At 43.6% G+C, this 13291-nt stretch overlaps 1 protein-coding gene across 4 annotated transcripts in view; it reads left to right on the top strand.

Annotated features, from left to right (window-relative positions):
- CFTR (CF transmembrane conductance regulator) overlaps positions 1–13291 on the top strand; it is a 210613-nt gene that overhangs the window by 114543 nt on the left and 82779 nt on the right. For all 4 annotated transcript variants that reach the window (XM_068276426.1, XM_068276427.1, XM_068276429.1 and 1 more), the window contains 4 exons: positions 1643–1729; positions 4756–5482; positions 8641–8769; positions 8905–8942. In XM_068276426.1, the coding sequence (XP_068132527.1) occupies positions 1643–1729; positions 4756–5482; positions 8641–8769; positions 8905–8942 (981 nt within the window). The remainder of the gene's footprint in view (positions 1–1642; positions 1730–4755; positions 5483–8640; positions 8770–8904; positions 8943–13291) is intronic.

The following is a 13291-nucleotide window of genomic DNA, read 5'->3' as shown; positions in this document are numbered from 1 at the left end:
GCAATCCTCAATTAACAAATGAGCACTCATTACCGTTATAGCTAGATACATCATTACATAAAGCTACTGTATAGGCAATGTATTCAAAATAATGTATAACATGCTTACAAATATATAATGATAAAAATAAACTCATACAATAGACTGCTAGAGCATTATAACAGCTGGTTTTAGGAAAGGATTGAAAAGGTCCTAAGGAAAGTCTGTACCAAAAGAAATTGGGGACACACAGAGAGAAGATGGGAGCCCTGTATAATGTAGCATGTCAAGATAAATGGAAGAAATATAAGAAGAAGGGTACTCACAAACCCAGGTTGCTATTCCAGCAGCCACAGTAAGTGTGTGTGAGGAAACCTGTCTTCACTCGGATGGTGTAGATTTCAGGTCGCTCTCCAAGAAAAAATGTGTAGAGCAGTGTGCAAGTGGAAATTACTCTAAATGCTGGCTCTCACGTAATGAGGGTCGTGAAAGACTGAATGGGATAAAGGGACCCCTAATAAGATAAAACTCTAATAAACAACGAATGAGAACAGAAACAGACTTACCTCAAGGTAACCTTAAAATAGATTTATTATTACATGCAAATAACATCTAATAAATATTTTTTTTAGTGCTACCTTGAAGTAAGCCTGTTTCACTACTCCTCCACTGTTTTTACAGTTTTATCTTATTAGGGATGCCTCTATCCAATTTGGTTTTAGCAAAGGCTCATTAAGAGGAAAAATGGAATAAAAAACAGAATGAAAGAAGAGGGAGGAAGATGCAGGAAGAGAGTTCAAGTATTGATAAAGACTAGTAGTGATGAGCAATGACTTGTAACATGCAAATCTCCATTGACCCATAGAGAGAATTACATTCAGCCAGTCTAGGTACTGGCTAAATAACTAAATGTAAGTGAAGTCATTGGAGGCTCCTGGCTTACTTTGGCTCATTTCTTTTCTCTTCCCGGGTCAGCAGACATTTTCATGTTTAAATAATTTTTCACCCATCACTATTAAGGACAAAATCCATGTCTAGTTCAAAAGAGTTTTAACGACATGCTCCAGGTCTTGAGAGCCACTACAGATATTGTCAGAAATCACAAGAAAGGTGAAAAGCGTTTGAGTTGTTATCATGTAATGAAACGTATGATGAATGAAGCTCTGCAGTAACACTTTCATTCTCAAAAATCTCATTAGTCAAGTTGGCGAGGGGATCTAATAAAGGTGTTGTTTTGCATGCCAGTACACATATAATAAACAATATGGAAGGTATATATTTTACTGATGAAAGTTAGAATCTGGAAGGAGAATGACTTAGAGTATTGACCAAATAGTATTTTTAAAATGTGTACCTAGCCTGTGTAATATTTACCTGTTGTGGTGGGCAAAGCTATTTTTTCCTTTGTACAATGTAGAGATTATGCTGGAAAAATTGACTACTATATGCTCATTAGAAGAATGAGATGATTTTAGGTAAAATGTAGTTCTTGTATATCATTGTACATAGTCTCAGAACTTTATAGTGATGTTTCTGGTATTTGCAAAATGAACAGTATCAGTCTTAAAAGAGATCTTTAGCACACAGCTACTTTTATTTGACTGCATACAGAGTTCAAACCTTGTAAATGTTACAATTATATACTTTCTTTCCTTTTGTTTAGAGCGGTGTATAAAGATGCTGACCTCTACCTACTGGATTCTCCATTTAGTTACCTTGATTTGTTTACAGAAAAGGAAATATTCGAAAAGTATGTAGCCAAAATAATTTACTGCTTGTAGTGAAACTACAATAATATATATAGTCTAAGCCCACTGTGCCTTAAAAGGTATTTATGGAAATAAAATAAAAAGAAATTTGGCACCACCCTGACCTTATACAATCTCCCATGCCTAGTTCTATCCTCCCTCACCCCTACCAACCCCCTCCATGCCTAGTCCAATCTGCCCTCATCCCTTAGCCTCTACCAGTCCCCCCATGCCTATTCTCATCTACCCTGAGCCCCAAGTAACCCGGAACAGTTGAAATGGGGGCAAGACACATCCTGTTGAAAAGGGGTGCGAGGGCCGCCTGCAACACTATCTTCAGCTACAAATAGCAGTATGTGTAGCTGCAGTTCACCTAGTGTGCGGCCCCAGCATCTGTCATAGCAGACATTCTTTAAAATAGGATGTTTTCCAACCTTAAGGTTAGGCACCCATGGGCCCATATGCAATTAACTTTTTCTGCTGAGTTTTCTTCTAAGAGATAATTTTTTATCTCCTATTTGGAATAACTTTTCAGTACTCTGCAATTAAAAAAGTACCAAAAACTAGTTGAAAAAGTACTATCAAAACTATTTTAAGTATTTACTTGCTTGCTGGTGATCTAAAAAGCATTTTATTGATGAGTTTGAAAATATCACTTAGGCGAAAACTCAGGAGAAAAAGTGAATTGCATATGGGTCATGGTGGGATGATGTGAAGGTTAGGTGGGGGGTTATTTACCCATGGTGGGGGGTCAGGTTAGTTGCCCATGAGGGGGATTAGGTTAGTTGCCCATGAGGGGGGGATCTTGAGGTTAGGCACCCACCAGGGAAGGTTCTGTGTGAGAGTAGAGAGTTTAGGTCACAGTAAAATATCAGTAGATATTACCAATATGTTACTATATTAATGAAGTAGTAGAATACCAGTAAATTTTAAACATGCGTCAAATGTATGCCAATCAACCCGTCAATACGCAACTTAAAAACTAAAGAATGTAGGATTTTGCTGGAAGAAATAGTTTATCTTTGATAATAAAGTAAAAGATACAGAAAAACCTTCATTTAGAATTATGCTGCATTATGCCATGATGAACATTTGTTTCTGGAACTGAAATGACTGTTATTAGGGATCTTTTTACTGTTTAAAATGAATAAACTGAACCATTATAATTTCTGAAGCATCCCAGATCCATGATATTTGAAGCTAGAGTACCTAGTCATATTACGAGTAATTCTGTATTAAAGTGTACCCGAGGTTGTTTTAAGTGTAAAATAAAGGGACACAGAGGCATGTTCCCATCTGGACATGCCTCTGTGTACCTTCCTCACCACTCTCAGTCCCCCCTTGCCCCGCTAGCCTCCCCAAATCTGACGACAAGCAGCTTGTCAGAAAATTAAGGAGCGTCTCTTGCAGGAGAGGAACTCCTGTGTAACACACCTTCCCCGCCTATCAGAGCCTTCTTACTGGCTCTCCATTGCCTGCTCCCCACCTCTCCCACCCCCTCCATGCCAATCACCGCTCTGTACTCTTGGAGGAGAGCACAGAGCTGCATCTGCAGCGTTGTGAGAGTAATGAAGAACCATACATACGAGTGGCAGGGAGCAGCGGTAATGAACGCTACCTGATCCCACTACTCCTCCAGATCAGGTAGCATGCTTTTTTTAACTTTTCAGACCGGCTTGGGTTATGTTTAACTCTGTAATTTCCATGCATGGTGTTATTTGGTTTAAAAAACAAAACAAAAAAACGGAACACTTAAAATGGGACTTTTCCATTAACTGTGACCACCAGTATTCCATTGTTCTGGTTGGAATCTGGATTTGGTTGGATCAGTTTGCTCATGTCTTGCTCAGTACATTCTATCAGATTGATTACGCATATTGAGCAGGTGTTATAATCGGCACAATTGTTTACACAACAAATTTTATTTTCACTTATTCACAAATGTCCTGTACTGCCCTGTGCACCTGACTCTCTTCAGTTTCTATAAACATCACATAAAGAAATTCTGCTGTTTCCCTCAGATGTCAGGTACTGTTTGTCCGGTTAACCATATTTAGATTAGTAATACATGAGAGCCTTTTAGGTTAAAGCTAGGTTTGGGATTATATAAACATATTAAAGAGGAGCCCTGAATTGCAAATTCTTTCTGCCATTTAGAGCAAAGAGCATCACTTTATTTTTCACTAGTGAATCTTGGGAAATAAAAATCTTTTAGCCCTAGGTATACAGATCTGACCTGTTAACTATTTGCGCCAGAGCCCAAGTGGGAAGCCACTACTGCACTTGCACACAGCGGCAACGGACATTGTTTTTGATGGGGTTTTTTTCCAGGACCCCCAGCACAGATTTGAGCTGGCCGAGGATGAACACAGTGAATCCAGCGCAGGAGCCTTGGGCGCACAGCGAGTAACTTCGGCGCCGTCAGAAGACTCAGCTGAAGTTACTTTTAAAACACAATAATTCGGCTTCCAGCAATTCCTGGAGGCCGAATTATTTTGTTCCCCACCATCCATGGTGCCCTGGAGAGGGAATAGTATTTAGCACGGCCAGGACTTGTGCAGCAGCAGGATCAACCATATACCGGCTGTATCCTGCGCCCAAGTCTCCTGTGCCGTTTCCTCTCGTACGCAGCCGAGGACAGGGGAAGCCTCATTAGGATCCTGAGGCTTCCTCCTCCAGAGGTAAGCACTTTTTTCCTTACAGTTGTTCTTTAACGACAAGCCAGTAATGCTGCATTGCCATAGGTCCATCAGAGGTGGAAGGAAAGGCAGAACTAGTCGCCATGTGATAACATTTTTTACATCAAATGTAATGGTCTTTTGGATATTTTTTGTATTTATACACCAGGAAATAGTGGTTGGAACTGGGGAACTTGCCAGACTTATTGTTACTGACCTAAAATGTAACTTTAAATGTAACTTTAAATTATGCAGTTTTTAGAATGCCATCCATTTTATTTTATCCCATACTTTAATTGTTCTGTTACTTTATGCAATTCATTTTAATGACTTATGTATTTTTGTTCTAGCTGTGTTTGTAAACTAATGGCCAACAAGACCAGAATTCTTGTTACCTCAAAACTGGAGCAGCTTAAAAAAGCTGACAAAATTCTCATTTTACACGAGGGCAGCTGTTACTTTTATGGAACATTCGCAGAACTTCAGGACCAACGTCCCGACTTCAGCTCCCAACTAATGGGGTTTGACACATTTGATAACTTTAGTGCTGAAAGAAGAAATTCAATAATAACAGAGACCTTGAGGAGATTCTCTATTGATAGCGATCCTGCAGTATCTAGAAATGAAGTTAGAAACAAGTCCTTTAAGCAAGTGCCGGAATTGATGGATAAGAGAAAAAGTTCCATCATCAATGCCAGAAAATCTAGTAGAAAAATTTCCATTATGCAGAAATCTCAGCAACAAATGGGTGGAATAGAAGAAGAGTCCCCTACTGAACCAGAAGAAAGAAAATTGTCCTTAGTTCCAGATTCAGAACAAGGGGAAGCCATCCTACCAAGGAGTAACATTCTCAATGCAGGTCCAACATTTCAGGGTCGAAGAAGGCAATCAGTGCTGAACTTAATGACTGGCACTTCAGCTTTACCAAGTCAGAGTGCTTTCGCAAGAGGAAGTATTAGAAAGATGTCAATGGCCCCTCAATCTAAATTATCACCAGAGCTGGATATATACAGCAGACGTTCTTCACAAGACAGTGTAATGGAAATCAGTGAAGAAATTAATGAAGAAGACTTGAAGGTATGCATATATTTAACTGAATTTATGACCAGGTCATTACTAGCTTGGTAAATGTATCTGAATACTAGCATACCTGATGGGTTGGCAGCCTTTTGATACTGTTAAACTATTGATAGATGTATAATGACAGCCACCTGATCTGGCAGACTGTACAGTGATCACATAGCATGCATTTTTAGCAATACCAAGAGAGTAATGCACAGAGAATGTACTATAATACAGTTCAAGGATATTGCTAACCTGGCATAAACATTACAAATAGATACACATACTTATCCTACGAACAATTTGTAAATGGTGTGAATCCCAGCCAGGGCACTATCTGCATGGAGTTTGTATGTCCGCCCCGTATCATGTGGGTTTCCTTTGGGCACAATGGGTTCCTCCCGCATCTCAAAAAAATACAGATAAGGTAATTGGCTCCCCCCTAAAATGGCCCTAGAGTACGATATATACACTACACGATACATACATAGACCTATGACCATGGTAGGGATTAGATAGTTAAGTGACAAGACAATATACTCTGTACAGCGCTGAGGAACATGTCAGCGCTATATAAATACTGTATAATAATAGTAAAAAATAACTATTAGCTGCAATGGAACTTAACATATCTAGCATTGAAAAAAAGGCTGATTACCAAGGAATTAGCTAAATGACGTATTGCTATTTTGTTAAACATGCTTTAAAGTTAAAAATATATAACTATCAATAACTATCAATTCCCTTATAAGCAAAAAAAAACTACAACAAAAAAAACTATTGAAAGCAATACAGAGTTATATAGAAGGTGTGTTCTCTGGGGTTGAAAATAAAAGTTCCTAACGGCTGTAGGCTCTTGAAATGGTGCCATCCAGTCTGGGGTAAAAAAAAAAAGGAAACAGTTGAATCTAGTCTCTAGTGCAGTATTATTCTGCAGGATCTAGAGGTTTCTGTTTGGAGAACCATTCCAATCCAAGCTGTTACCAAATTTCATGGATGGTCAGTAGAAAGATGCCAGTGTAGCCAGAGCACAGCTGCAAAGTGAAGGCAATCACCATACAAGAAGTCTATGAATATTGTGTGTGACTGCATCATTTACAGGCATAGATGGCTACATTTTCAGTATATTAATTGTACTTAAACAATGACAGACAGATATACATGCATAGATATAGCAAATAAATAGTATTCTCTTTCCCTCAGGAGTATGTAAGGCCCATTTCCACTAGAGGTGGTTCTGCGCAATTTCCCACACATGAATCCGGAATTACTGCCTATTAAAATGAATAGGCTTCTTCCGAATTTGCGTGCAGGGAAAAATTGAAGCACTTCTTCAGATTTTCAGACAACACATGTGAATCCCCATAGCCATGCATGGCACAGCTAGAGGGACTTGGGTGTGTAATCACGCTGCACAAATGGCAGTGTCCGTCACGGAGACGAACGCTCAGCTCTAGTGTAAACCCACCCTTAGTGTTTGCTGCAGTGTATAGTAGTTTGTGTTTGCTGGAACTTAAAAGGTACCTGTCCTGAGATGAGTGAAAAAGTTTTATACATTCCTGGGGCTTCCTCCAGCCCCCTTCAGGCTGATCGCTCCCCCACTGTCCTCCTTTGCTAGCTGGCCCAATAATATCTCGAAAGTTGGCACAGTCTGGTGCACTGCACTTCCCTGTCACACTCCCATGACCGGGAGCGTTTTGCACCTGCACAGTAGCAAACACCACCTTGACCCAGAGGAAAGCACAACAGAGGCTGTTTTTCCTCCGCCAACTGAAGAAGTTTGGCATGGCCCAGGAGCTGCTGACCAACTTCTACACAGCTACCATTGAGTCCGTCCTCTGCTCATCCATCCTAGTCTGGTACGCTGGCTCCTCCAACAGCGACAGATACAAGCTGCAGAGGGTCATTAGATCGGCGGAGAGAATCATCGGTAGACCTCTCCCCTCGCTCGAACTCCTCCACAACTCCAGATTACGATCTAGAGCACTGAGAATTGCCAGTGATCCCTCACTCCCGGGACACCATTTTTTCAGCCGGCTCCATTCAGGCCGCAGGTTTCGAGCCATTTACACCAGAACTTCGAGGCATAGAGACTCCTTTTTCCCCTCTGCCGTCAACCTTCTGAACTCCTTTCATCTCTAACGCCACCCCCCCCCCCCCCAAATTCTACAGTTGCTCCGCTATACCGCTGCACATCTAACTATTAATATGTACTACTGATTATACTGTGTGTTTTTGTATGACTATGCCCTTATACTGTATGATTGTATGACTATGCTTTTTTCTTATGTTGATACTATGTTAATTTCTTATGTTGATACTACTCAATCTCTCTCTGAGCAATTGTATGTGCCAAACCCAATTCCGTGCACGACCCAGTCGTGCGTGGCGATTAAAAGATTTCTGATTCTAGTACTGTACAGGCACAGAACTCTCCCAGCAACGGGAGCATGATGGGGCGTGTGCAGCTGGGTCGCATATGCACAGTAAGCCCTGACTTGTGAAGTTACTGGGCCACAAGCTGGAGGATCCAGGCTGCTGATGAGGATTGCGAGGGACCGATCATCCTGACAGGGGCTGGAGGAAGCCCCAAGTATGTATAAAACTTCTGTTTTCACTCTCAGGTTTACTTTCAGCAGGAACTACCAAGGACGCATCTCATGTCAAATTTCTTATTGCTTAACCAGAACAGCACACAATCCTAAACTACTTTTAGGCCTCTTTCACAGTGGAACGTTAAAGTCGCACATTATAAAAATGTATAACGCAGACTAACGCACAGCAATACAAAGTCTGTGCGACATTCACAGTGCACACGTTGCGTTGTGTGTAACGTATAGCAATATTTAGAAAGTGCTGAATGCTGTGCGTTTAGCAATAAATTTGCTGCGTTATGTGTGTTGCACATGCTCAGTAATTTTTTTTTCTTTAAATGTAATGCATGCGCCGTTTTCGTTCCATCAGTATGCGACGAAAACGGCGCACCAAGAGACACATAATGCAGTGCCAAATAACGTCCAATTTCATAACCTACATGCGCTGCGTTAGGGGCACGTTGCTCGACTTTAACGTCGCATCAAACTCAACGTCCCATTGTGAAAGAAGCCTAAGTGTGTCAATAGTTTGAGATAGATGCATGTAACAAACTCTTCTTTGTTTCCTTCTTTTTACAGGAGTGTTTTCTGGATGATACAGACAGTGCAACACCAACTACAGCATGGAGTACTTACTTCAGATATGCCTCTGCTCATAAGAGTTTAATGTTTGTTCTTGTTCTTGTGCTAGTGATTTTTTTAGTAGAGGTAAGTTTGTATCATAAATATATAGATACAGATTGTGTTCTGTACAGTGGGCTTTAGATTGCTTTCTGTACTGTTTGCTTTAGAGCAAATAAATATCCTACAGGGAACTCATATGTGCATTTTCTTTTCTTTTAGGTGGCAGCTTCATTGACTGGTCTACTACTTATTAGGCAGTAAGTATGAATGAGAAGCCTGGTATTGGCTATCTTTTGTGTACATTAAATTATGAATGATAGAAATATGGACCAGCCATTACTGTACTGTTTGTAAATAGGTTGATTTCCTGGGTAGGGTAGTTTCTAGGCTAAATTGCACCCAGGACCAGGGCGTAAAAACCCCCTCCTCCCCTATCATGGAGCCAGTTATAGGTGCCTGCAGTATAGGTTAGCCAGGTATAGGTGCCCGCAGTATAGGTTAGCCAGGTATAGGTGTCCACACTATAGGTTAAAAACACACGATTGGTTCACACGATGGCCAGGGGCCCCGGACCTCTCTCACTGGCCGGGGCCCCAAGGCCAACACGTGACACCTGGAGGGGAGTGCAGGTGGGCCTGGACCTCTCACACCCAGGCTCTGGACCTCTCACATCCAGAAAACCCACCAACACTGCCTCCATACTAAATGCTAAATTCAACACACACAAGCAATAGAACACATGCATGCATCCAGCTACATTTGAAATTGGTCAGCAGGTGCTCGTCAGCCAATCAGGATGCACTGTCATACACCCTTTACCTGCCATACCACATCTAGCAGCCATTAGCATTCAGGTGGGAGGCTGCAGTTGGATGCCATCGCAAGATTGCGTCGCTAGCAGGACCGCCCCGTGCAGGCATCCCTCCCACAGGGGTCCCTCCCTAACCGCTCACCTGTCCGCCATGTCCTAGAGCTGAAAGAGTGTATGACAGTGCATCCTGATTGGCTGACGAGCACCTGCTGACCAACTTCAAATGTAGCTGGATGCATGTACTGCTGTGTTCTATTGCTTGTGTGTGTTGAATTTAGCATTCAGTATGGAGGCAGTGTTGGTGGGTTTTCTGGATGTGAGAGGTCCAGAGCCTTGGTGTGAGAGGTCCAGGCCCACCTGCACTCCCCTCCAGGTGTCACGTGTTGGCCTTGGGGCCCCGGCCAGTGAGAGAGGTCCGTGGCCCCTGGCCATTGTGTGAACCAATCGTGTGTTTTTCAACGTTTTCTTTCAGCTCTAGGACATGGCGGACAGGTGAGCGGTTAGGGAGGGACCCCTGTGGGAGGGATGCCTGCACAGGGCGGTCCTGCTAGCGACGCAATCTTGCGATGGCGTCCAAATGAAGCCTCCCACCTGAATGCTAATGGCTGCTAGATGTGGTATGGCAGGTAAAGGGTGTATGACAGTGCATCGTGATTGGCTGACGAGCACCTGCTGACCAATTTCAAATGTAGCTGGATGCATGTACTGCTGTGTTCTATTGCTTGTGTGTGTTGAATTTAGCATTCAGTATGGAGGCAGTGTTGGTGGATTTTCTGGATGTGAGAGGTCCAGAGCCTGGGTGTGAGAGGTCCCGGCCCACCTGCACTCCCCTCCAGGTGTCACGTGTTGGCCTTGCGGCCCTGGCCAGTGAAAGAGGTCCGGGGCCCCTGGCCATCGTGTGAACCAATCGTGTGTTTTTAAACGTTTTCTTTCAGTTCTAGGACATGGCGGACAGGTGAGCGGTTAGGGAGGGACCCCTGTGGGAGGGATGCATGCACGGGGCGGTCCTGCTAGCGACGCAATCTTGCGATGGCGTCCAACTGAAGCCTCCCACCTGAATGCTAATGGCTGCTAGATGTGGTATGGCAGGTAAAGGGTGTATGACAGTGCATCCTGATTGGCTGACGAGCACCTGCTGACCAATTTCAAATGTAGCTGGATGCACAATATAGGTTAGCTAGGTTTATGTCCCCCCAGTATAGGTAGCTAGGTGGACCCAATATAGCTAGCAAGACATAGATGCACCCAGTATTGGTAGCTAAGCATAGGTACACCCAGTATAGGTAACGAGGAATAGGTGCACCCAGTATAAATACCTAGGTATAGGTGGCCGCAGTATAGGTAGCGGCGGGGGAGAGTGGTCATAGTGCTTAACAACTCACCTTCCATAATCCACACTTCCTCAACCTCCTTCCTCCCAGGCACCCGTTACGACATTGGTAATAGCGCCCCCTGTGATGACATGGGGTTATGTCATCACAGGGGGCGCTGTTACCAATACGACAGATGCCTGGGAGGAAGAAGATTGAGGAAGCATTGATCGCAAAAAGTGAGTTGTTAAGCACTATGCCCACTCTCCCCCAACCGCTGCACCCTCCCACCCCGCCGCTCCGCCACAGCATGGTCACACTGTCTGCCCAACCCTAGAAATAGGCCTGTTCCTGGGGCATTGCTGATCCACTGATTGTAGAACTGTTGTAAGGGGCCCATACACCTAACGATTTTCCTGGTGATCACAGTGATCGAATCGGCTGTGAAATCACCGCGCACACCGCTGACAGAACGATCGATTTCCGTCCGAAATCGATCATTCCCGTCGATTCCCGTCGATCCGTCCGTGCGGAAGATTTTTCTCGATCGCCGGCGGGTCGGGAGTGCGTCGATAGCGGCGTTCGAATGCCCGACGACCGACACAATACAGCGGGTATACATTACCTGTTCCTGCCGTCGCGAGTCCCCGCTGTCACCGCTGCTTCTTCTCCGCGCTGGGCTCCAGGGCTGCAGCTACACAGAACTTCCTGTCCCGGCAGGAAGTTTAAACAGTAGAGCGCCCTCTACTGTTTAAACTTCCCCTGGACAGGAAGTTCAGTAGCTGCAGGAACGCTCTGGAGCCCGGAGCGGAGAAGAAGAACCAGGGGACTTGCGCCGGCCAGAACAGGTAATGTATGTGGGGGGGGCTCAGCAGCGGCAGCTCCACAGATTGTGATTGGTTTCAGGCTGAAATCAATTCACAATCTGTTTGCAGTAAAGGTGGCCATACGATCCCTCTCTGATCAGATTCAATCAGAGAGGGATCTATCTGTTGGTCGAATCTGATGGCAAATCGACCAGTGTATGGCCACCTTTAATCACTGACTTTTGACAAGAGTGCAGATAAGGATCTGCATTCTCACTGCAACTTAAGGTGCTTACACATGCATTATTAGTGTAGTCTGTCAGGACTGAGCTTAAAGTGTACCTGAAGGGAAAAAAGTTCCCCTGGAGGAGTACTTACGTCAGGAGGAGGAAGCCTCTGGATCTTAAAGAGACTTCCCCCGTCCTCCTCACCAAATATGAGGTTAGGCAAACTTTCTCCTTGCAGATGGCATATGTTAAAAAAAACAGAATATCCGGTAAGGGAAGTACAATAAACAGCGAACAGCTTTTACATTTTTATGTACTGGTTGAACTCGATGGACATATGTCTTTTTTCAACCAAAATAACTATGTAACTATGTACTGTATTTATTGAACTAGAAGACTCACTTTTTCTCCCCCAAAAAGGGGGGGGGGGAGGAGGGGGGAAGTCACTGCGTCTTATAGTCCAAATGCAAGGAGTTCCTGACTAGTGAACCTCCAACCCGCTGCAATGTCAGAGACTCCCTGTACTGTGCCCATGCAGGGGAGGACACAGGGGGACAAATGGAAGACACGGGGGAACAGAGGAGGATACAAAGGGGCAAAGAGGAGGACACAAGGAGCACAGAGGTGAACGCATGGAGGACACTAGGGGACAGAGGTGGGCACAGGGAGACGCAAGAGGTACAAGGAGGCATAATCCACAAGATCCCCCTTCACCATGGATACAGGCTGTATTCTGGTCTTTGCTAGGTAAGCACATACATCTGGTGAGAGGCTCAATTATACGCTGGGTGTAGGCACATTGGGTGCTGTGTGAGAAACCTGGGGAGCACTGGTGATAGTGAAGTTTTAAGCAGTATCACACTATTGCTGTGCATTTATCTTGCATGCCCTGGGTGTTGAAGAACCCGGAAGGAGAGGTGCAGGAACGTATGGGCTTATATTGGCAGAGCTAGAAAACGCATTTGCCGATCGTAATAGGTTGGCCAACTGTTCCAGTGAGCGTATATAGTTTCTCATAAGGATAATGTGAAGAGTTTATTGGAACTGTATGGAGATTTGAGAAGACTTATACTCAGAGACTTTAACTTTAATTTTAAAAATCTTGTAATTTATACAGTATATGTTCATATATGGCTGGTTTTTGATAATGTTGTGACTAATTTTAGGTGTGAACCAAGTAACGTCTGGGTTATAAAGTATTGTGATACATCATTTTACACTATTTCATCTAGTAGCGGTTGTTGAGGGCTATGCCTTTTTTTATGTCTACACCTATACTTATATCACAAGTCTCACCTTACCTCTGTGCAGAGGTGCAACTCTGAGTCCGGCAAGAGACCAGAGCAGAGTATATATTGCGCCACCGCATCATTTGGGTGCCAGCTGTTGCTGCTATCAGTAAAATATTGGTAATTTAAACTACCAATATTTTATTATCTGCTTAACACTCCA

This window comes from Hyperolius riggenbachi, chromosome 3, assembly GCF_040937935.1.
Source record: "Hyperolius riggenbachi isolate aHypRig1 chromosome 3, aHypRig1.pri, whole genome shotgun sequence".
Taxonomy (NCBI): Eukaryota; Metazoa; Chordata; class Amphibia; order Anura; family Hyperoliidae; genus Hyperolius; species Hyperolius riggenbachi.
This window is presented reverse-complemented; position numbering and strand designations above follow the sequence as displayed.